General features: G+C 35.3%; 2 protein-coding genes across 2 annotated transcripts; both read left to right on the forward strand.

Moving 5' to 3' along the window:
- Nucleotides 1–2,099: 2,099 nt before the first annotated feature.
- LOC132190927 (GDSL esterase/lipase At1g29670-like) lies at nucleotides 2,100–7,231 on the forward strand (the record flags this gene model as incomplete). The annotated part of the gene is made up of 4 exons (XM_059605953.1): nucleotides 2,100–2,243; nucleotides 2,815–3,057; nucleotides 6,544–6,793; nucleotides 7,014–7,231. Coding segments are annotated over 4 exons (855 nt in total), but the record flags the coding sequence as incomplete, so codon positions are not given.
- An 8,215-nt stretch (nucleotides 7,232–15,446) lies between these two features.
- Nucleotides 15,447–20,317, forward strand: LOC132190928 (GDSL esterase/lipase At1g29670-like). The gene is made up of 5 exons (XM_059605954.1): nucleotides 15,447–15,711; nucleotides 15,808–15,932; nucleotides 16,428–16,676; nucleotides 19,630–19,879; nucleotides 20,100–20,317. The coding sequence occupies exons 1-5, from the start codon at nucleotides 15,447–15,449 to the stop codon at nucleotides 20,315–20,317; spliced, it is 1,107 nt and encodes a 368-aa protein (XP_059461937.1).
- The last annotated feature ends 5,921 nt before the right edge of the window (nucleotides 20,318–26,238 follow it).

The following is a 26,238-nucleotide window of genomic DNA, read 5'->3' on the forward strand; positions in this document are numbered from 1 at the left end:
AATGAGGGTGGCCAAGCCTCTGGTGCCAAAGAGGCTCCGGTGCTCGTCCAGATTTTATTGCTGCCAAAGCCGTAATTGCTCCCCCTTCATGAAGTGCGTATAAGCCACCTTGCTTATGCCCCGTTGCCAGGATTAGTCCCGTAATTCTGTCCTTGATCTTAAAACCAGAAGAAATGAATTCAATAGCACATGAAAGATCTTTAGTTAATTTACTAACATAAATTAAATTTTTCTTAATATCAGGCACAACAAGCACATCTTGAAGTTCTAATTTTCCATGAGAAGAGTTTACTGTAGTGGTACCAATATGAGAAATAGGCAACAATGAACCATCGCCAACCATCACGTAATCATTACCAGTGTAAGATTGAGGATTATTAAGATTACCTGGATCGGAGGTCATGTGAGAATTTGCTCCGGTGTCGGTATACCAATTTGGATCAGAATCTTGTGGGTCAGATACTGTAGTGGCAGCAAAAGCTTGAGAGAGATTTTCATTAGTATCATAGGAATAGTCATACCGATACCAACACTTTGTCGCGATGTGTCCAATGCGTCCACAAATTTGACATTGAGATGTTGAATGAGATTGTTGTTGATTTTGTCGTGAAAAATCCGATTGAGATGACTGATTTTTTTGTTGTGCAGAACGACCAACAATATTATTGTTGGGAAAAGGTGCATATGACTGATTTATTCCATGAGTAATCCCACGTCCATGATGAGTGGATGCTTGATTTGCTGGAGCAAATCCACGTCCTCGAGAGTTGAAGGAGAACCCTGGATTTCTACCTCGATTCGATCCACGACCCCTTCCACCATTTCGTTGACCAAAAAATGCAAAATTGGGATTGGGATTTGGATTAAATCCCTCTTTTTCTTCATTAGTCACAGAACCATATCTCATGTCATAGCCTTGTAAGGCCATGACGAACTGACTAAATGTGGGAAATGGAGGTTTAGACAGCATGGTTGTGACAAAAACATCATATTTTTTGCCAAGACAATGAGACAGTTGCACAGTCTTGTCTTCATCAGAAATTGGTTTCTTTATGGCTGCAAGATTATCACAAATAGATTTAAAAGAAGTGAGATAATTACCTAAGGAAGTTGACTCTGGTTTGGGCATCTGAAGTTGGCGTTTTAGCTGAACTTCTCTTTCTTTGGTTGCCTGAAGATAGGTTTCTTCAAGACAACACCACATCTCACGTGCAGTATTTTGGCCAACAACGTGTCCGAGAGCTTCTTCTGACAATGTTCCTGTAATCCAACTGCGTAGCAGCAAATCTGTGGATTGCCATTCTTCATACTTAGGATTGGGTACTTCTTTATTTGACTCATCTGTAGTTGTTGCCTTGGGTGGATCATCGGTAAGATGGTTCACCAATTTGAGATTTTGGATTAATGGAAAAATGGTCATTTGCCACACAAGAAAATTTTTTGAGTTGAGTTTAGGTGGGACAGCTCTGATAAGGTTATGAAGATTGAGCATAGAGAGTGTGAGGGATGTTGATGATTGAGCCATTTGTCTAGACGTGTCAAGAGCTTCAAGGCTCTGATACCATGAGAAAAATAAGAGAATTGGTTTAGAAAGACAAAGAGCTTCTCAAAAACATGAGTTGCTCTAGCCATATGACTCTTCTATATATTTAGGAGAAATACAACGGTACAATTTTTTTCTATGGAAAACTCCTAACGGTAACACTAGATAATGTTGGAAAGTTCATATTACAAAAGGTAAGCAATCTTCTCTTGGTCCACGTCTGTAGCATTTAAGTCTCCAACGGTCACTTGAGCAAACATAGGAATATCTTTGTCTAGGTCCTCTATATATGGGATGTTTGCAACAGCTGGGTCCACCATTTCTAAACACATCCACATGAGTTGAAGTCTTCAACGATACATTGAGAAATTATAGGAATATCTTTTCTAAGTCCACCAGGTATGGAATATTTGCAACGGCTAGTTCCACACTTTCTAAACCAATTAATCTCTTTTCCATAATTCTTAGTGAAGCTCAATCTGTAGTGGATTCTTTTGATACGTTTGCTTTATCAATATATATATATATATATATATATATATATGCTTAATTTTGAACACTTTCTCCCATTACAGCTGAATCTCTGGAATTCGTCAATTTCATTCCACCTTTTGCTACTGCCAGAGGCAGGGAAATACTCAAAGGTGTCAATTATGCATCTGGCGGTGCAGGAATTCGCAACGAAACTGGACAAACCCAGGTACGGTGGCATGCATGTTATAAGTAGAGACAATTGTAATACTGTTGAGGAGAAACTTCACCAAAATCTTCTAAACTTTCACGCGTTTTGAGAATACTCTTTCAAAGTTCAAAAGTTCTCAATTTCACTTTTCCAACTTCTAATTCGATGCAATCTCCCCCATCGGGAGTTAAAATAGATGGTAAAAGTGATGAGATTTTTTTTATAAAATTTCAAATTTACCCTTAATTTCAATTTGTTATTTTTTTTTTTTAAAAAAAAAAACATTAAATTCAAGGGTATTTTAGTATTTTTCATTGCTTCTATTGGGAGTTAACGCCAAAAATTGACGGAGGGGATATATTGCATCAAATTAAAAGTTTGAGAAGTGAAATTGAGGGCTTTTTAACTTTAAAGCGGTCTGCTCAAAACATGTAGAAGATCAAGAGACCTAACCTTTGCGAAGTTTTTCCTACTGTTTAATATGTAATACAGTATAAATGTAACCCTAACACTAACACTGCCAAGTTAATATATATATATATATATATATATATATATATATATATAATTTGGTTGATGATCATTGCAGGGTGATCGGATAAGCATGGATAGGCAGTTGAAAAATCACCAGATTACGGTGTCGAAGATCAAGTTGGGAAATCATAACAAATCAACTGCAGAGTACCTAAGCAAGTGCATATATGTTGTTGCAATTGGTAGCAATGACTATCTTAATAACTACTTCTTGCCGCAGTACTACCCAACTAGCACCATTTACACCCCACAGCAATACGCTGTCGTTCTCAATGACCAATTATCTCAGCAATTAACGGTTAGCACGTTTTCTTTCATACTTTTTGCAGCTCGTTTTAACTCTTAATAGTAGCTGTGTGTTACGAACCTAAATATTAAGTTGGTAACCGAATAAATTTGGGTAGGTTCTTAGAGGGAAACTGTACGTCTTTAAAACATAAGTTTGGAAATAAATTTTTATTCTATATTTTATTAGTACAGAAACTGTAAAGTATTTAGCTATTTCTATTAGTTTAATCTTTTGTGATAAGTAATGATTTAACATGGTATCAGAGTCAAAAGTTCTGGGATCAAACCTTAACTATGTCAAATCTCTCTCATTTAAATTAAATATTTCACGTGTTAAACCTCCCACATGTGAGGGGGAGTGTTAACTTATTGATTAAGTGATTAAATTTATATTATTGAGTAGATTATCGATTACACTATTTATTTTCTTTAAATATTATTTTTAGGAAAAAATATAAAAAAGCCTCCCAAACTACCAGCTGTTTTCGATTTAGCCCCCTAATGTTTCAAAAGTGATAAAGTAGCCCTCCAAACTACCAAACTATTGCATTTTGGCCACTCCGTTAGTCAAAACTGTCAGTTTGGATGGAAACTGCAAAACGACGTCGTTTTGTTATGGGTAAGTTACTACAATGCCCTTTTATGAAGAAAAAAAAAATTTGGGGAAAAATATAAAAAAGCCCCCCAAACTACTAACCGTTTTTATTTTAGGCCCCTAATATTCAGAAAATGATATAGTAGCCCCCAACAAAGCGACATCGTTTTGCAGTTTCCGTCCAAACTAACGGTTTTGACTAATAGAGTGGCCAAAATGCAATAGTTTGGTAGTTTGATGGGCTATTTTATCACTTTTGAAACATTAGAGGGCTAAATCGAAAATGGCTGGTAGTTTAGTGGGCTTTTTTATATTTTTCCCTATTTTTTAATGTCTATTTTATTATTTTTTAACCCTACTATTTTCATGGTCTCTCTCTATAACATCTCTCTGTTGCAATACTTTGATTCAGTCTTAAGGAAAGGGAAAATTTATAACAAATTCAACAACAGATACTAAGCGACTCTCTGTTCTAACTCCACAAATTCAACTTCAAAATGAAATTCAACAGGGAGCTGCTATGGAACAGAGAGCTCCTATGAATTTCAACCATTAATATTTTGATTCCCATCTGAGCCCTTCAAACTGCCGGCGGCTTTGAAAACTGTCGGCCTGAGAACGAAACCCACCATCTCTCCTCCCTCATTGCCAAACACCCAGCTCATCCATTTGGACGAAGGTGGGAGAGGAGTAGCGTTTGGGGAAAAAAAAAAAAAAAAATTAATAATAATAATAATCTTACCCCTCAAACTATCCCTCATTTTGTAATTATATTTCTAAACTTTAAAAGGTGACATTGAAGCTCTACATGCGAGTCAAATTAGACCATTTTATATTTATCTCTAATAAAATTAAAAAAATTAAAAATAACCATTGAAAAAAAGAAAAAATCAAGGGGCTAATATGAAAATGACTATCATTTTTTGGTGTTTTTAGTTTTTTTGTTTGTTTAATATTTTCAAATGCATTTTTTTTTAACAAAAAAAACAAATTAAGAATATTTTGAAGAGAAAAATGTAAAAGTGTCTAATTTGAAACACGGTAGTAGTATTGGAGACTCTAATGTCACTTTTTAAAGTTTGAAAGTATAAGTGCAAAATGAGCGATAGTTGGGGACGAAGCTATGATGTCTTATGGGAAAAGGCCAAACCAAATTTTTATTTTTAGTATTTTATTTTATTTTTATTTTTGGAAAACTACCTTTTGCCCCCATGAAATACAGCGTCTTGGCACTTTTCTTGCATGAATTACCAACTATGACAACTGACCCCCATGAACTACCATTTTGAGCCCAAAACCCCAATTCCGTCAGTCAAAAGCCCATTTCGTTAGCTAAAGGCGTTAACTCAAATAATCTACTCGTCACTTTGCTCCCATAAACTACAATTCATTGTCACTTTGCTCCCATGAACTACAACGCATTGTCACTATGACCATCTGAGTTAACGCTTTTGACTGATTTTTGACTGATGAAAATGGTCTTTGATTGACAGAATGAGGGTTCTTGGCCCAAAATGGTAGTTTATGAGGTCGAGTGTCACAGTTGGTAGTTCATGGGGGCAAAGTGAAAATGTATTGTAATTTATGGGAGCAAAAGGTAGTTTCCCCATTTTTTTTTTTTTTTTTTGTTATTTTTTATGAACTAAAGACTATCCCAGACTATAAATATCAAATAAAAATTAAAAAAAAAAAATTGTAGTCCACAATTAAATAACTATAGTTATTAAATAACAACTAAATAACTATAATTTGTTATAAAATACCAATAAAAAACTTTTGAGGTTGCCAATTTGGCATCCCACTCTTTTCTTTTTTCTTTTTTTTTTTTTTTTTCCAAAAAAGTCACTCATTGTTTTCACATTTACAAATAACTTTCTTCATGTTTTACTCATAGAAAACTCAAAACTCATTTTACTCACATCAACCCACTTTTGTCTTATCAATCTATTTCTTTCTCATTTCTATTCGACTGACATGTTTGCTTCTGCTAGCCGACACTAGTAGGGACTATAAAACTTTTATACAATTAGAGCTTTTAGATTTGAATGGGTAAGGACAAAAAGATTTATTGGCTAGGGATTACAAATTTTTTTGTACAATTAGGGCTTATAAGTTTGAATAGGTAAGGGCCGAAAGATTTATTGAGTGGGGAAAAAGAATTAGTGAATAGGGCCAAAATTTTTATTGGGTATGACCAAAAAAATTTGTTGGTAAGGGCTAATACGGTGAATATAAAAATTTTAGCATATAATTTTTTATTTTTTATTTTTTTTTTTAACCTTATCAATTATTTTCTAAGAAATTGGGGGGCCTTGGCTTATACTGCCCCCTCCTCCCCTTCCTCCGTCATTGGCGATAGTTCATAGGGTTAAAGAATATTTTTTTCGAAATTAAAAAAAAAAAAAAATATATATATATATATATATATATATATATATATTATCCAAGGTGCTATAATAATGTGAAAGTTTATTGTCGCAAATTTTTTGAAACTTTTGATTTTGAAATATTTGTTGGAGAGATAAAGTGATTCATAAGAACTAAATATAACTATTATAAATGATATGAACATCTCCCGGAGATGCTCTTACCAAAAAAAATTCTTACTTGGTTAAACAATCTTAGAGACTTAGAAGATGACCTTTTATAATAGAGAATTGTAAAGTAACCCTACAAGTTCATCTTGTGTCACTCAAAAGATGATTTGGCTCTTAAAATCACCATTAGCCTTGTGATTGATCACTATTAAATTTTAATCAAATGTTGATTTTAAAAGTCATATATTTTTTTAGGAACACCATAATAAGACAAGAGTAACTTTTAAAAATTAAAAAGAAGTACTGTAACATAGTGATAGAGAAAAACTGATGAGGCAATATTTGAATGTGTTGATGATGCAAGAGTTTGTACAAGTATGGGGCAAGGAAATTTGCCATCTTCGGGCTGGCTGCGATTGGTAGTATTCCAATCATACGGAGCTCATGTGGAAGTGGAACAAATGGCTCTGCCTGCGTCGACAACATCAACAATGCCGTTGAACTTTTCAATGTTGGGCTTAAATCACACGTGGCTGCTCTCAATCGCAATTTGACCCGTGCTTCTTTTATCTTCATAAACTCTACTGGAATCGGGTCCACCAGTCCGCTTCTAGGTATATTTTCTTATCAACTTAGGGTTTGTTTGAAGTTACGTTTGAAGAGTCTAAAAGTATTTTTAACGTTTCTTACTAAATAGACCAAATTTTTATTTGGCACATCCTTTTAAATATTAAAAGTAATTTTTAAACTTCTCAACGCAATCTTAATCGGACTCTAAATTACTAGTATTATAGATTTACGGTATTGTGAGATTGAGATGGAATTTTGTATCAGCTTCCTTGGTTTCCAATGTTTCCTGCTGTGAAGCGTCGAGCACTACTGGGCTGTGCGTGCCCTTGGGAAGTACATGCAGTAACCGGAGCCAATATGCATTTTTTGATTCAATCCACCCCACTCAAATTGTTGCTTCGGTGTACGCGGGAAGAGCATACAAAGCTGAGTCTCCAACTGATGCTTATCCATTTGATATCAGCCACCTCGCACAACACTGATACGGGAACAAGATTCTTGTTTCAATTCTATAATATATAAATAATCATTGCTTGGATTTTAGTTCCGAGTGTCTTGAAAATAATACCCATAGTAAAGAAATAATTGATTTTTTTTTTTTTTTAATGTTCTAAATTGTCACCTAAATGCAACACGTGTAGACAGATTTTCTCTATTTGAAATAAAATTGACTATTTATTTTATGATTATGATTTAAAGTTAGTATATTTAATGGTGTATGAAGTCAATGTTTGCACGTATTTTAAAAAATTTAAATAGGAAAAAATTTACTTTATCCCCTGAAGTTTGAGGTGTTTTTCAATTTGGATCTCAATGTTTAAAAATTTTCAATGTAACTTCCCTATTGTTTCAAAATTTCGCAATAGGGACTCTCTGTTACTAATTTCCATCTAAGTAGACGGAAATTATCCCACATGTGTCTCAAGCGGGAACAATATGCATTCTCTTCCAGTTTTGCCCCTCAGTAAAACTAACGCATTTTGCAAAACAAAATGCGTCAACCCCCCTTTTGAACCCCACTTTGCTCCTTCTCCTTTTCACCCCAACACCCATACACGATCTTGTGCTTTTAGCCACAGAGATAGCAGCTAGATCTAGTGTTTCTCTTTTGACTCTTTGCCCCGCGTCTCTTGGGGCAAGTTTTTGTTGTTGCTGAGGAATCAACTTGCTGGGATTCATTAGTAGTTTGCAAGAATGCATTGGAGAGGTGGAGCTGATTTAGATGTGGTATCATTGAGTGAGGTGAGGAACTGTAGTCTCCATAGAGGTAGTTTTCTGTTTGGTTCTCGAGAAAGTCAAAAGAGCGGCCTTGTTGTTGATCATCTTCTTTTCTAAGCCCAAAGTCATAGCTCCAATTTCCTCCAAACAAGTTGTAGAGATCTTTGCCGTTGTAAACAAATGGGTCTTGTGGAAAATCCACAGCTTCTAGCGACGTTCTCTCTCTCTCTCTCTCTCTCTCTCTCTCACTTCCACTCTCTCTAAGCTAAAGGACCCATGTGGAGGAGTAGCATAGAGACCACTTTGCCTTTTTGGTCTTCTGTGGATGGAGAAATGGACCTTTTTAAGGGCCTGTAGATGAAAAACAAGGGGACCACGAAAACTAAACAAGGGACCACTAGGGGTGGGTATCGGTCAACACGGTCCAGTTTTGGCTCTTATCGGTTATTAACCGATAATTTTCAGTTAAACGATTTCTTAACCGATACCAAACCGATAAGAATTTTAACTGAAATTATCAGTTATAATGGTACACGGTTAAACCGGTTAACTCGTTATAAATCTCACATTCTTCAGTGTTCTCTACTTCTCTAACCCCTAAGCACCAAAAGGCAAAAACCCTTACCTGAATTGAATCTTTGATGCTAAAAGAGAGGTCTGTGAGAGCAGATAGGGGCGGATGTTGCAAGAACTGGAAAGAGAAAAAAAAAATGGGGAAGAAACCCATTCTCTTGCAATGGTGAGAAGGAAAAGAAAGAAAAACAATGAGGAAGAAAGAGTCTGCTGAGTGGGAGGAGGAGGAAAAAAAAACACAAAGAAAAGAAAAGAAATATGTGGCGTGTGAATTGGGAAAATAAATTAAATGATGAGAAGGAAAAGAAAGAAAAACAGAGGAAGAAAGAGTCTGCTGCGTGGGAGGAGGAGAAAAAAAAAAAGAACCATAGGGGCTCAAACCCATGACCACGAGGATCTAAGCCTTGTGCTCTAGTGCCCTACCAACTGAACTAGACTAGTTTTGTTACTAGCCTTCCCCCATACTGGTTCTTATCGGTTAAAACGGTTAACCGATAACAAATGGTTAACCGGATCGGACCGGACCGAAAAAAATTTCGGTACAAAATTTTTAACTGATAAGAATATCAGTTAAACGGTTATGGTTAATATCGGTTCAATCGAACCCGGTAGACAGTCAGTCAAACGATTAACGGTTAATCTGCCTACCCTTAGGGACCATGATTTGCTGCTTGAATAAACAAAACAAAAGAGAAACACTAGAGAGAGTGTTGTGTCGTGTGTGGGTGTTGGAGTGAAAAGGAAAAGGACCAATAGTGGACCAACATAGGGAAGCTGACTTAAAAAATTGCAAAATGCATTAGGTTTTAATGAGGGGCAATTAGGTAATTTCACTAGCTTTACTAAGGGACAAAATTGGAAGATAACGTATATTGTTCCTACGTGCGATGCACGTGGGATAATTTTCGTCCACTTAGACGAAAATTAGTAACAGAGGGTCCCTATTACAAAATTTTGAAATAATAGAGTGGTACATTGAAAATTTTTAGACATTGGAGTTCAAATTGAAAAATACCTCAAACTTCAAGGAGGTAAAGTGAATTTTCCCCACTTAAATAATTATAGAATGATGTAGACTATTAAATGAAGAGGATCCTAACTATGAAATGGATACTCTCTTTAAAGCACGACCATCAATTTCATTTATAATGGAGAGTCCTTGTCCATACAAGATGACCATGCATCGTTACTGAAAGGACTACAATCCAACTCCACATATACAAGCCAATGAAATGGAAATAGATAAGAACAAATTATTGCAAACACCCAACAATCCACACAAAGATTTTGGTTACAACCCCTTTGAGAACCTCCAAGGTAAAACTAGTACTCCAAGCCAACCAAACCTAGGTGAAATATCACTATGAAAAATTAAAGTGCAGACAAAGAAAACTTACAACCCCTTTGTGAAATACTTAGATTCCATACGTACGTAAACTCCTCGTTTGCCCTTTATCTCCACGATATGCTCTAGCTCCTCATTGGCCAATCTTCTATAAATGATGTCCTTACCAATCTATCAGTAGACTTTGAATGGTTGAAGGTTTATATGGAGATGTGTGGTTCGAACATAAACTCCAAGAGAGGGAAGGTATAAATGGCTCTTAAAGGTTAAGCTATGCAACCTCCCAAGAGATTTTAAGGCTGATACTTCACCCATTACACATTGAGCAACCTTATCTATTAATGGGTTGTGTGAAAAACAAGCAATGTCTAAAAAGGAATGAAATGGTTCCGAATAGTCACTAGGGTTTTAGCACTAACTCTAGTGACAGCTCAATAATATCACAACAGTCTAGGTGATGGTGCTCTTAAAAAGTTATTTTCAAGAGTTATTTTCAAGAGGTAGCGTAATGACACTCTAGGTGCAATCTCCCAGGAGTAGTCTGAAACAAGCAGCATCACAACAGTCTTGTTCATGGTCCAGGTGACTGTTTTTAAGAGTCACTTGGAATGAGCAATGTTACGATGGAATAGGTGACGGAACTCTAGAGAGTCCCCTTAAGCAAGAAGCAGCACTACGTAAGGGTGACATTCTTGGAGACAATTTTTTTTTTTTAACTATTCTTTGATCATAGATCAAAAAGAAAACTCGGCGTTTGTAGTTGCAAATTGGAAGAGAAAGAACCCTATCAAGGGAAATCTTGTATGCTGGGGTTGCGGGCAATTTGGACACCTTAAAAGAAATTGCCCAAAAAGAGGAGCAGGTTCAACAGAGTGCTTAAAAAACGCTAATACTATTTCTCTCTGTACAGAGAGAGATGATGATGTTCTTTCATAAGGGCATGTACATCCTCTAGCATGACCGCCAAAAATGTCAAGATAATGGATGTGTTCTATTAGCGTGTCCAAATTTACATATGAGACATTAGTTTGATTTTTTGATGTCGGGTATGTGGTGGAAAAGGGTGTCGATGGCTGATGAACTTCCAAGGAAACCAAACATGGATGTTGCACCATATTTTTCTACAGGATTTTTTCAACATGTGCCAAAAAATGAAAATTCTTGGAATGGTTTAAGTCTAAGTGCAATTACTCTTTATGGTGGAGCATGATAATTCTTGTAGAATTATTATTGTTGCTCTAGACAGTATTTTGTACGACATCCCAAGGCATGGAGATGGGCATCAATCAAGATGCGAACCTAAGGTCTTAGGTGGAGGTTGCCAAATTTTTACCAAGGTGGAGATTGTTGATAATGGCTCAAATTGTCAACAAGTGGAATGATAATTACTTGAAAATATCAATATTCAAGTTGGTGGGCTCAAGTCCTATATATCTATAAAATGATAATGTTAGTTTTAAAATGAGTCCAAGAATAATTTGGAATTGGATTTCTGGAGAAAACGCATGTGGGTAAACATGTGGACCGCAATGTTTATTTTCATCATGAAAAAGACTTTGTATTCATGATGGTTTTGTTTTCCCAGCATCAATTTGATTAAAATTGTTCTCCTATTTTTCGTGATTAATCCTCTATAAAAGGACATGTAGTCCTTGGTTGAGATCATCCGAAAAATCCAAATTGGTGAGAGCACTTTGTGCCATTTACAAAGTGTAGAGAGTTTTTCTTTATTGGGTATTTGAAAGGGATAGTTGAGTGGGGTGTACAAGGAGTTAAGGGTTTGGGTTTGAGATATTAAACTTGAGCGGTTCATGCTTGTGTCATTATACTAAATATTTCTCAATAGTAAAGAAGGAGACTGGATCACGCCCTGTGGACGTAGGCATATTACCGAACCACGTAAACTCTTTGTGTACATGTGTGATTGGTGTGTGTTCTCGTGTGTTTTCTTTCTAAACTTGTCTTTTGTATAAAGGTCTAGTAGAAAATTAGTTGCCAATTAATTATCAATTTTCCCAACAGCACCATCTATCGCATTTGGATCCTCTCTGGTCTGTTTGGACTGGAGGGGATCCAATCCTTGTTATCCAGTTCTTTTTAGAGACAATTATGCCCCTGCAATAACAAAGACCGAATTCCCTTCGGGCCAAATGGATCGGAGGGGATCCCAGTTCCATCTGCCACACTAGCAGTCTCCAGCTAAGTGCAAGTAGTTTATTGTGAAAGGTCGAGCAGGCACATTAGATTCGTTTTTTGTGAAAGGTTGCTAAAAACCATGATTTCTTTTTAATGTCATTTATAAAATTGCGACGGCAATTTACGATTATTTTACAATATTTAGTAAACAAGACGTTTAATTGTGTAAAATTAACGTCGTTTGTAAAAAAGAAAAAAAAAAACAAAAAAAAAACAATTCAAGTTTTACGTAAGGTCTTAGAAACGACACTAATTAGCATCTTTTAGCAAGAAAAAACATTGATTAATTAGTGTCTTTTTTGCGAGACAACTCTAAAACAAGCAACGTTAATAGCCAGTAGTGGCCATTCCTTTCAAAAGTTGAGGCTTCCTGCTAACCTCATAAACAATAATTCAGACATGCATATGGTCCTCATCATCTTCCTCATTTTTGGAATTTAGTATAATGATTGATGGGATTGATTATGAGGTTGGTTGTTATTGGCCTTCCATTAGAAGGGACGGAGACGAAGTCTAGTATGGGCAAGGGCCGAAGCCTACATGGGCCACCTCATTCTTCCGTCCCTTCGATCCATGCCAGAATGATAGGATTCTGTTACCTTAGCTGGAGATGAATGTTTCTGTTTCTTCCCTCCCATATTGTCTTCAGCGATGAGCTCAGCATATATATCTTGATTGTATCGCACAATTCCTTTCTATCAACAGGTTTTATGTTGAATTTGTCTTCTATAGACTTATTCTTACCATATGGCGTAACAATTATACACTTCTTGCATAACAAATATTAAAATAAAAAGTCAATGGCACTGATATTACAACTGCATGCCCATAATGGTGGTGACCACTCGGCAGCACTCTCCTCCGGATCTAGATCTCCTCCCATTGGAGGGAAAATTGGAGATTCTCCAATTGATCATATTGTTCATTCATTTTCATCCAAGAGCTCACACCACGTCACGTGTTCCACTAAAAAATAAATAATAAAATATTAATTAATTTTTTCAAAAAAATAAAAAAGTAAAATATTTTTTCTAAAAATATGGGTCGCTGGCCACCCAAAACCTTAAGCCACCCCCAACCGGTCTTTGGGGGTGGCAGAAGCCACACCTAGGGCCCCAGGGGGTGGTTCGGCCACCCTCTAGGCCCAAAATGCAAAAATTAAATTTTGGGTTTTGGCCCCTAGGGCCAAAGCCACTCCCAACCGGCCCTAGGGGATGGCTTCCAGGGCTCATTTTGGGTGGCCGACCACCCCATATTTTTTTTTTTTTTAAAAAAAATAATAATAATAATAATAATTAATTTTTTTAAAAAAAGTTAATTAATATTTTATTATTTATTTTTGAATGGGACATGTGGCATAGTGTGGGCTGTTGGATAAAAATCAATGGTCAGGATGATAATTGGAGAATCTCCAATTTCCCCTCCAATGGGAGGGGATCTGGATCCCTCTCCTCCTAGGGCCCCTTTGGTGGCGTAATCAATCTTGAAATATGAAAAATAAAGTCATCTTGAAAATTATTTAATTTGTAGATTTTTTTAGCGGAGAATTCTAAGTGTTTTTTTAGCATTTTCTTAGTGTTCTTTCAGTCCTTCGTAAATATTATTTTCTGAAAAAAGCAAAAAAGAAAATAACATTTATTTCTCTCACTCGATTTTTAAAAAATAATATCCACTTAGAACTGTGAGAATACGAGGAGAATACTAGAAAAACACCTAATATTTTCCTTTTTGAAACGGTTTCTCCTATCATTGTTTAGAAGCTTTCATGTGAAAATTTCCATTTTTACTTTCTGATCATCATGTTTTTTCCTATATTAACCCACCTGAAGCATTCTAAAATGTTAAATTACTTATAATTAAAAGCTTACTATCTATATAGGTATAGAGGAGTAATTAAGTAATTCTCACAACCCCGTCATCCATCTCACTAAAACACACGGAGCCGGCAGCTGAGAAAGGATCTTTTTGTGGTCTCCCTAATCAGGTTGTAACTTAAGACCACTAGATATTTGAGTTGTTATAAAAATAATTGGACTGTTGACTTTGATAAGATTTTGCACAAGATATCATAGATTATCTATAATAAGAGAGTGTAATCTAGGCAAGAAATAACTTCAATTTTTGGTTTGAATTAATTGATAATTATTGAGTAGGACTTTTTTGTAATTATCACTCAATTGATAATGTTTTATCTAAACTTTTAATTGAGATAATGTCCTCGATCTCCTCCCTTCCCCTCCCAAACTGCTAAAAAAATATCAATGTTTATCACAAAGCCAGTAAAAAGATAAAAATGACCATAAATTTTTGTCAATAAGACAAAAATACGTTCTTAAATATTGTTCTTAGCATGGGAAAGAAATCAGTACTTTCTCTAATTTGATATAGTGACGTTTTGGTTTAATGGTTCAAAACATGTGGTTAGAAAGAAAAAAAGATTAAAAAAAATAGCAATTTTAAAACGTATTTAATGAAGAAGGTATTTTTAAAAACCTATTTAAATATTTTGCAAAATGACTGTTTGGCTATTAAAATCGGGCATGCTTAAAAACACATTCCCTTGTCTGCCGATTGAAAACATATATTCTTTTAGGTTTTCAAACCTTAATTTTTTTCAAACACAATCCTAAATGGGACACTTTTTTTCTCAATTTTGCTTAAAAATGTAACATTGGCTTCAAAATTGCAAGGCCAAACACGCTCTTAATTTCTAATCGATGAAGAAAAGGAGAAAAATAACTGAGAAATTTGTTTTAAAAACCATGTGATTTGATTTTTCAAACAGCACTCCAAGTGCTACGGATCTAATGTACATGTGCTCAACAATGCTCTACGCCTAATTAGCTTTTTGTCAGATTTGGACAACCCCTTTCCTTACTAATTAAGATGTCCCCCACTAACCTAGAAAATTAAGCTTGGAATGACATAAAGAATATATATTTTATATTACAAGTTGAAGCTTTTGAATTTGGATATGATAAACTATATATAGTTTATATGATAACTTGGCCTTGATTACCTGGCAGCTTGTTGGGTAAACTAATTAATTATAGTGTTGTTATGTGTTGACAAAGACATTAAAATATTGATTATAGTTAAAGAGTAAATGCATTTTCCACATGTCCGAGTTTCATATATTCAAGACCATGACAGGTTAAATTCCCTCAATATTTTTAAACAATAATCAAACTCAAACGTAGCTTCTATAATCAATATTCTTATAGGGTTTAATGGGTCCATTAATAATGCATAAAATTCTTTATTCAAAAGAATTCTTTATTCAAGTTCTTTATAAAGACTAGTTCTTCTCTTTGGATTTCACCTTCATCTGATATATTCTTCTTTCCCAGTTTCTCAGAGGTTCAATGGCATCTCAGATAAACAAGACAATGTTGTGGATGCTGCTTGTTTTCTTGCTGCTCTCAAACATGCAACAACGTTGTTTTGCAGCAAAAGGAAAGCATCAAAAAGTACCTTGTTTCTTCATTTTCGGGGACTCTTTGTCGGATGATGGGAACAACAACAATCTTGTGACTTTGGCAAAAGCCAATTATCCACCCTATGGGATTGATTTCCCCAAGGGGCCTACGGGAAGGTTTACCAACGGTCGTAATATCGTCGATTTCATTGGTCTGCATTTTGCTCTTTCTCATTACATTATATTATTATATTATATGGTTGCCAAAGTATGATATGCTTAATTTTGAACACTTTCTCTCATTACAGCTGAATTTCTGGGATTCGACAATTACATTCCACCTTTTGCTACTGCCAGAGGAAGGAAAATACTCAAAGGTGTCAATTATGCATCCGGCGCAGCCGGAATTCGCAACGAAACTGGACAAACCCAGGTACGTTGGCATGCATGTTATAGATAGAGATAATTGTAATACTGTTTAGGAGAAACTTCACAAAAATCTCATTAAAATTCACCTGTTTTGAGAATATTCTTTCAAAGTTCAAAAATTCTTAATTTCATCTTCCAAACTTCTAATTTGATGCAATCTCCCCCCGTTGGGAGTTAAAACAGACCGTAAAAGTGATAAGATTTTTTTTTATAAAATTTCAAATTTATCCTTAATTTCAAATTAATTCTTTTTTTTTTAACAAAAAAAAAGAAAAAAACTAAATTGAAGGGTATTTTAGTATTTTTCATAGCTTCCGTTAGGAGTTAACGCCAAAAACTGATGGAGGGGGTAGATTGCATCAAATTAAAAATTCAAGAAGTGAAATTGAATTTTTTTTTTTTTTTTTTTTTTTATAACTTTAGAGGGGTTTTCTCAAAATACGTCGAAATTCAGAAGACTTTACCTTTGCGTATATAATTTGGTTGGTGATCATTGCAGGGTGATCGGATAAGCATGGATAGGCAGTTGAAAAATCACCAGATTACGGTGTCGAAGATCAAGCAGATGTTGGGAAATCATAACAAATCAACTGCAGAGTACCTAAGCAAGTGCATATATGTTGTTGCAATTGGTAGCAATGACTATCTTAATAACTACTTCTTGCCGCAGTACTACCCAACTAGCACCATTTACACCCCACAGCAATACGCTGTCGTCCTCAATGACCAATTATCTCAGCAATTAATGGTTAGCACGTTTTTTTTCATACTTTTCGCAGCTCGTTTTATCTCTTAATAGTAGTTGTGTGTTACGAACCTAAATATTAAGTTGGTAACCGAATAAATTTTGGTAGGTTCTCAAAGGGAAGCTGTACGTCTTTAAAACATAAGTTTAGAAATAAATTTTTTCTATATTTTATTAGTACGGAAACTGTAAAGTATTTATCTATTTTTATTAGCTTAAGCTTTTGTGATAAGTGGTGATTTAACATAGTATCAGAGTCAAAGGTACTGGATCAAACCTTGACTCCGTCAAATCTCTCTCATTTAAATTAAATATTTCACGTGTTGAGCCTCCCACACATGAGGGAGAGTGTTAACTTATTGATTAAGTGATTAAATTTACATTATTGAGTAGACTATCTATTACACTATTTATTTTCTTTAAATATTATTTTTTAATGTCTATTTTATTATTTTTTAACCTTACTATTTTCATGGTCTCTCTCTATAGCATCTCTCTGTTGCAATACTTTGATTCAAATTGAAATTCAAACACAAAGACAACAACTATCTTCTCAATCTTAAGGAAAGGGGAAATTTATAACAAATTCAACTACAGAAACTAAGCAACTCTCTGTTCTAACTCCACAAATTCAACTTCAAAATGAAATTCAACAGGGAGCTGCTATGGAACAGAGAGCTCCTATGAAATTCAACCATTAATATTTTGATTCTCATCTGAGCCCTTCAAACTGCCGGCGGCTTTGAAAACTGTCGGCCTGAGAACGAAACCCACCCTCTCCTCCCTCATTGCCAAACACCCAACTCATCCATTTGGACGAAGGTGGGGGAGGAGTAGTGTTTGGAAAAAAAAAAAAAAAAATTTAATAATAACAATAATCTTACCCCTCAAACTATCCCTCATTTTGCAATTATATTTCTAAACTTTAAAAAGTGACATCGAAGCTCTACATGTGAGTCAAATTAGACACTTTTACATTTTTCTCTAATGAAATTAAAAAATAAAAAATAACCATTGAAAAAAAAAATCTAGGGGCTAATATGAAAATGACTATCATTTTTTTTGGTGTTTTTAGCTTTTTTGTTTGTTTAACATTTTCAAATGAATATATATATATATAAGAATATTTTGAATAGAAAAATGTAAAAGTGTCTAATTTGAAACACGGTAGTAGTATTGGAAACTCTAATGTCACTTTTTAAAGTTTGAAAGTATAAGTGCAAAATGAGCAATAATTGGGGACAAAGCTAGAATGTCTTATGGGAAGAGGCCAAACCAATTTTTTTTTTTTTTTGGAAAACTACCTTTCGCCCCCATGAACTACAATGCCTTGGTACTTTTCTCCTATGAACTACTACCAACTGTGATACCCGACCCCATGAACTACCATTTTGTTAGCAAAACCCCTATTCCGTCAGTCAAAAGCGTTAACTCATATGGTCTACCCGTTACTTTGCTCCCATAAATTACAATTCATTATCACTTTGCCCCCATGAACTATTATTTATTGTCACTTTGCCCGCATGAACTACAACGCATCGTTACTTTGACTGTCTGAGTTAACGTATTTGACTGACAGAAGAGGCCTTTGATTGACAGAATGAGGGTTTTGGGTCCAAAATGATAGTTCATGGGGGTCGGATGTGACAGTTGGTAGTTCATGAGAGCAAAGTGAAAATGCATTGTAGTTCTTGAGGGCAAAAGGTAGTTTCCCTTTTTTCTTTTCTTTCTTTTTTTTTTTTTTTTTTTTGTGGTTGTTTTTTATGAAATAAAGACTATCCCAAACTATAAATATCAAATAAAAATTTTAAAAAAATATTGCAATCTACAATTAAATAACAACTAAATAACTATAATTTCTTATAAAATACCAATAAAAAACTTTTGAGGATGCCCATTTGGCAACCCACTCTTTTTTTTTTTTTTTTTTCCCAAAAAAGTCACTTATTTTTTTTCACATTTACAAATAACTTTCTTCATGTTTTACTCATAGAAAATTCAAAACTCATTTTACTCACATCAACCCATCTTTGTCTTATCAATCTATTTCTTTCTCATTTCTATTCAACTGACATGTTTGCTTCTGCTAGCCAACACTGGTAGGGACTATAAAACTTTTATACAATTAGAGTTTTTAGAATTGAATGGGTAAGGACTAAAAGATTTATTGGCTAGGGATTACAAATTTTTTATACAATTAGGCTTCTAGGTTTGAATAGGTAAGGGCCGAAAGATTTATTGAGTGGGGCAAAAGAATTAGTGAATAGGGCCAAAATTTTATTGGGTATGGCCAAAAAAATTTGTTGGTAAGGGCTAATAGGGTGAATGTAAAAATTTTGGCATATAATTTTTTTTTTTTTTTTTTTTACCTTACCAATTATTTTCTAAGAAATTGGGGGGGGGGGGACCTTGGCCTATACTGCCCCCTCCTCCCCTTCCGTCATTGGCGATAGTTCATAGGGTTAATGAATATTTTTTCGAAATAAAAAATAAAAAATTTATTCAAGGTGCTATAATAATGTGAAAGTTTAGTGTCGCAAAATTTTTTGAAACTTTTGATTTTGAAATATTTGTTGGAGAGATAAAGTGATTTATAAGAACTAAATATAACTATTATAAATGATATGAACATCTGCCTGAGATGCTCTTACCAAAAAAAATTCCTACTTGGTTAAACAATCATAGATTTAGAAGATGACCTTTTATAATAGAGAATTGTAGAGTAATGCTACAAGTCCATCTTATGTCACTCAAATGATGATGTGGCTCTTAAAATTACCATTGGCCTTGTGATTGATCACTATTGAATATTGATCAAATATTGATTTTAAAAGCCATATATTCTTTTTAGGAACACAATAATAAGACAAGAGTAACTTTTAAAATTACTCAGAAGTGTAACATAGTGATAGAGAAAAACTGATGAGGCAATATTTGAATGTGTTGATGATGCTAGAGTTTGTACAAGTATGGGGCAAGGAAATTTGCCATTTTCGGGCTGGCTGCGATTGGTAGTATTCCAATCATACGGAGCTCATGTGGAAGTGGAACAAATGGCTCTGCCTGCGTCGACAACATCAACAATGCCGTTGAACTTTTCAATGCTGGGCTTAAATCACACGTGGCTGCTCTCAATCGCAATTTGACCCGTGCTTCTTTTATCTTCATAAACTCTACTGGAATCGGGTCCACCAGTCCACTTCTAGGTATATTTCCTTATCAATTTAGGATTTGTTTGAGATTACGTATGAGGGGTCTAAAAGTATTTTTAACGTTTTTTACTAAATAGACCAAATTTTTCTTTGGTACATCCTTTTAAATATTAAAAATAATTTTTAAACTCCTCAACGCAATCTTAATCGGACTCTAAATTACTAGTATTATAGATTTACGGTATTGTGAGATTGAGATGGAATTTTGTATCAGCTTCCTTGGTTTCCAATGTTTCCTGCTGTGAAGCGTCGAGCACTACTGGGCTGTGCGTGCCATTGGGAAGTACATGCAGTAACCGGAGCCAATATGCATTTTATGATTCAATCCACCCCACTCAAATTGTTGCTTCGGTGTACGCGGGAAGAGCATACAAGGCTGAGTCTCCATGTGATGCTTATCCATTTGATATCGGCCACCTCGCACACCACTGATATGGGAACAAGATTCTTGTTTCAATTCTATAATATATAAGTAATCATTGCTTGGATTTTAGTTCCGAGTGTCCTGAAAATAATACCCATAATAAAGAAATAATTGATTTTTTTTTTAAAAAAAAAAATTTCTAAATTGTCACCTAAATGCAACACGTGTAGAAAGATTTTCTCCATTCGAAATAAAATTGACTATTTATTTTATGATTATGATTTAAAGTTTGTATATTTGATGGTGTTTGAAATCAATATTTGCACGTCTTTTAAAAAATTTAAATAAGGGAAAATTTACTTTACCCCTAAAGTTTGAGGTGTTTTGCAATTTGGATCCCAATTAATGTTTAAAAATTTTCAATGTAACTCCCCTATTGTTTCAAAATTTTGCAATAGGGACCCTCTATTACTAATTTCCGTCTAAGTGGACGGAAATTATCACACATGTGTCTCAAGTGGGAACAATATGCATTCTCTTCCAATTTTGCCCCTCAATAAATCCAACGCATTTTGCAAAACAAAACGCGTCAACCCCCCTTTTGAACCCCACTTTGCTCCTTCTCCTTTTCCCCCCAACACCCATACACGATCTTGTGCTTCCAGCGACAGAGATAGCAGCTGGATCTAGTGTTTCTCTTTTGACTCTTTGCCCGGCGTCTCTTGGGGCGAGTTTTTGTTGTTGCTGAGGAATCAACTTGTTGGGATTCATTAGTAGTTTGCAAGAATGCATTGGAGAGGTGGAGTTGATTTAGATGCGGTATCATTGAATGAGGTGAGGAACTGTAGTCTCCATAGAGGTAGTTTTCTGTTTAGTTCTCGAGGAAGTCAAAAGAGCGGCCTTGTTGTTGATCATCTTCTTTTCTAAGCCCAAAGCCATAGCTCCAATTTCCTCCAAACAAGTTGTAGAGATCTTTGCCGTTGTAAACAAATGGGTCTTGTGGAAAATCCACAGCATCTAGCGACGTTCTCTCTCTCTCTCTCTCTCTCTCTCTCTCTCACTTCCACTCTCTCTATGCTGAAGGACCCATGTGGAGGAGTAGCATAGAGACCACTTTGCCTTTTTGGTCTTCCGTGGATGGAGAAATGGAGCTTTTTAAAGGCCTATAGATGAAAAACAAGGGGACCACGAAAACTAAACAAGGGACCACTAGGGGTGGGTATCGGTCAAAACGGTCCGGTTTTGGCTCTTATTGGTTATTAACCGATAATTTTCGGTTAAACCGTTTCTTAACCGATACCGAACCGATAAGAATTTCAACCGAAATTATCGGTTATAATAGTACACTGTTAAACCAGTTAACTCGTTATAAATCTTACATTCTTCAGTGTTCTCTACTTCTCTCACCCCCAAGCACAAAAAAGCAAAAACTCTTACCTGAATTGAATCTTTCATGCTAAAAGAGAGGTCTGTGAGAGCAGATGGGGGCGGATGTTGCACGAACTGGAAAAAGAGAAAAAAAATGGGGAAGAAACCCATTCTCCTGCAATGGTGAGAAGGAAAAGAAAGAGAAACAATGAGGAAGAAAGAATCCGCTGAGTGGGAGGAGAAGAAAAAAAAAAAAACAAAGAAAAGAAAAGAAATATGTGGCGTGGGAATTGGGAAAAAAAATGATGAGAAGGAAAAGAAAGAAAAACAGTGGAAGAAAGAGTCTGCTGCGTGGGAGGAGGAGAAAAAAAAAAAGAATCATAGAGGTGCAATCCCATGACCACGAGGATCTAAGCCTTGTGCTCTAGTGCCCTATCAACTGAACTAGACTAGTTTTGTTACTAGCCTTCCCCCATACCGGTTCTTATCGGTTAAAACAGTTAACCGATAACAAATGGTTAACCGGACCAGACCGGACCGATAAGAATTTATGTACAAAATTTGTAACCGATAAGAATATCGGTTAAACGGTTATGGTTAATATCGGTTCGGTCGAAGCTGGTAGACAGTCGGTTAAACGATTAACGGTTAATCTGCTTACCCCTAGGGACCACGATTTGCTGCTTGAATAAACAAAACAAAAGAGAAACACTAGAGAGAGTGTTGTGTCGTGTGTGGGTGTTGGAGTGAAAAGGAAAAGGACCAACAGTGGACCAACAAAGGGAAGCTGGCTTAAAAAATTGCAAAATGCATTGGGTTTTAATGAGGGGCAATTAGGTCATTTCACTAGCTTTACTAAGGGACAAAATTGGAAGAGAACGCATATTATTCCTACGTGTGATGCATGTGGGATAATTTTCGTCCACTTAGACGGAAATTAGTAACGGAGGGTCCCTATTGCAAAATTTTGAAACAATAGGGTGGTACATTGAAAATTTTTAGACGTTGGGGTTCAAATTGAAAAATACCTCAAACTTCAGGGAGGTAAAATGAATTTTTCCCACTTAAATAATTGTAGAATGATGTAGACTATTAAATGAAGAGGATCCTAACTAATGGATACTCTCTTTAAATCACGACCATTAGTTTCATTTATAATGGAAAGTCCTTGTCCATACAAGATGACCATGCATCGTTACTGAAAGGACTACAATCCAACTCCACATATACAAGCTAATAAAATGGAAATAGATAAGATAAAATTATTGCAATAACAAAATAAAGGCAAACCACAAAATATAAACACCCAACAATCCACACAAAGATTTTGGTTATCACCCCTTTGAGAACCTCCAAGGTAAAACTAGTACTCCAAGCCAACCAAACCTAGGTGAAAAATCATTATGAAAAATTCAAGTATAGACAAAGTAAACTTACAACCCCTTTGTGAAATACTTAGATTCCATACGTACGCAAACTCCTCATTTGCCCTTTATCTCCACGATACGCTCCAGCTCCTCATTGACCAATCTTCTATATATGATGTCCTTACCAATCTATCAGTAGACTTTGAACGGTTGAAGGTTTATATGGAGATGTGTGGTTCGAACATAAACTCCAAGAGAGGGAAAGTATAAATGGCTCTTAAAGGTTAAGCTATGCAACCTCTCAAGAAATTTTAAGGCTTATACTTCACCCATTACACATTGAGCAACCTTATCCATTAATAGGTTGTGTGAAAAACAAGCAATGTCTAAAAAGGAACGAAACGAGTCCAAATAGTCACTAGGGTTTCAGCACTAACTCTAGTGACAGCTCAATAACATCACAACGGTCTAGGTGATGGTGCTCGTAAAAAGTTATTTTCAAGAGGTAGAGTCATGACAGTCTAGGTGCAATCCCCAGTCCTTTGAAACAAGCAGCATCATGACAATCTTGTTGATGTTCCAGGTGACTGTGTTCTTAAGAGTCACCTGGAATGAGCAATGTCATGATAGAATAGGTGACGGAACTCTTGGGAGTCCCCTTAAGCAAGAAGCAGCACTACGTAAGGGTGACAATCTTGGAGACAATGTTTTTTTTTTTTTTTTTTAACTATTCCTTGATAGTAGATCAAAAAGAAAAATGTGCATCTTTGTTTTTACTAACAAAGATGATAGTTCTCTTAAGATGCAATGACTCTTTTTCTCTTAAATAAATAGTCTGTGCCCTCTCGTTGCGGGAAAAAGGTGAAGTGCCTTCGGAACATAAGTTGTTTAATAAGTCAAATGCTTGAATTGTTTAGGAATGGGTGTGTAAGTGATTTTTGGCCTTGGTAGCAAAAATGTTTGACTTTTGAACCTCATGAAGTGTTTGTACTTCAAGAAAGCAGCTCATTCCATATGCTCATGTGTTGCAAGTCGTATTATTAAGATGGTCACACTCTTCATCATGACATTTCTTATTCTTAACATTCTCTGAGTAGCTTCTCTAACAATAATTTGACTTCATAATACATGTTCATTTTCTTCATCAATGTGAAATTCTTTATGACCATACTGTATTTTTCATGGATCTTTGTGAGGGTTCTCAATTTGTGTTTTTACTTTTGTTTTTTTTAAAAAAAGGAGTGAAAATTTTGTAATTTTCTTTGAATTTTCGTCATGTTGGTTTAATTTTTTCATGAAGATAGCTTTCGTCCTGACGAAATTGAGCAATCGCTTTGTTATTAGTGTCACATTTTCGTCCTGATGAAAATTTTGCAGAATCGTGCGATAACTACTCTGGCTCCTTATTTTCTCCAGAAAATCACCAAAATCTTTCGACTTTCTTCTTTTGCGTCTGTGTCATTGTACTCTACAAGCCTTGATATGTACTTATTGCTCATTTTTCACAATGTATGTAGGTTTTGTCCATGTTTTTGTGGTTTTCATTTGATTAATTTAGATTTTATCTACCTTGACTTTTGAAATTGATGTGGTTGAGCTTGGATTTACTTTTATCCGTATGTTTTGATAGATATTGATTGTTTTCAGTTGTATTTGCGCTTATGCTTTGGGATGGGTCATATGCTAAATGTGGCTAGTGTTGTAAGACTTTATTCAAATGTTCCTTGCGGGTTTAAAGTTCCCCTGTTTTGATTTTCAATTATGCCAAATGTTTTGGGTGTACCTTTCTGAATCATTGTTTGCAAACATCTTTTGTGAAGTTTTGTTGTGTTAAAACTCCTATGTGTTTATGGCTCTTGTCAGTTTCTTGTGAAGCATACTTGGTTGAACTATATGCTTGTATATGTTTAAGCTAATGTTTCATTGTCTCACATTTTGTTAAGCATATAGGTTTGTTGAGCTTTATTTGTTGTAAGGAAAACCCATAGGATCGATTGCAGCCCAATCTAGGCTCGAGCTGTCCTGCGCTCGAGCTCAAGACAGCCAGGATCGAGCGCACCAACGCTTGATCACATATGAAGCCAGGCACAAGCGTACGATACGCTCGAGTGCCCAACACAAGGGACTGATCGCAGGCGTGTGATCGAGCGCACACCTCCTGCGATTGAGCACACTCGTGCGGCCCAGACGCGCTAGGACTCCTTTTCCACATCAGAGTTGGATTTCACTATCCTAATTGAACTAGAACTTAGACCTACGAGTCTAATAGGGGTTCTAAGCTTCTAGGGTTTTCCTAAGCATATAAATAGACCTCTAAGCCTCTAGCAAAAAGTGTAGAGAAGTTGACACAAGTTCTGGAAAAGAACTGCAAGCTAGATCAAGAAGAGTTTGGGTTTTTCTTCTCTTCCCTTTTATTTTTGTTATGTAGTTAGTAATTTAATTAGGGCTAGTTTGAAGCCCTAATCAAGTCTCTATAAGATTACAATATTGGCGATTATGCTACAATTATCTTTTGGAAGTTTAACTTGATTAATTCATGTTTGATCGAATTCTTCATATGTATGTGTGTTGAATTTATGTTGTTTAAGTCAATTTGGATGACCAAATCCTGGGCTTAATAAAGTAACAAAAGAATCCCATCACAAGTTCTTAACTTAATCAACCTGGGGAACTAGGAGTAGATACCATGTCCTAGGCTTCATGTGGTTGTCGATTTCCATAGATTTATACTTTATTTTGGAAAGATAAGAATTAGAATAGATACCATGCCTAGTTCGCTGCTTAAAAAAATTAATAGCTTAAGAAGTAGATACCATGCCCTTAGGTTGGCAAACATTGAATATCTAGATATAATTGAAATATTGGCATATTGTTAATCTTATTCGAGTATGGTTGGTGTATTTCAAAATCCTAATCCTTTTTAGTCTTAATGTTTTAAGTTAATCTTTTATTTTTATTTCAGTAATTCAATTAAATATTTGACATCTATTTAATTATATTAATTAAATAGGAAAATACATTCTAAGCATAATTTACCAATTCTCGTGGGAATGATCTCGTATTTGCCTGTTATACTATCGTTTTGATCTTGTACATTTGCGAGTAAAACGTACCGAATATTGTCTATTAAATTATGTCTAGAAATTTTTGGCGCTATTGCCGAGGATTGCGTTAAATTATGTCTAAAATTTTTTTCCTTTAATTTAATTTAATTTTAATTTTACTTTTGTTTATTTTATTTTTCTTTGTTTCTG

Source organism: Corylus avellana, chromosome ca8, assembly GCF_901000735.1.
Source record: "Corylus avellana chromosome ca8, CavTom2PMs-1.0".
Lineage (NCBI taxonomy): Eukaryota > Viridiplantae > Streptophyta > Magnoliopsida > Fagales > Betulaceae > Corylus > Corylus avellana.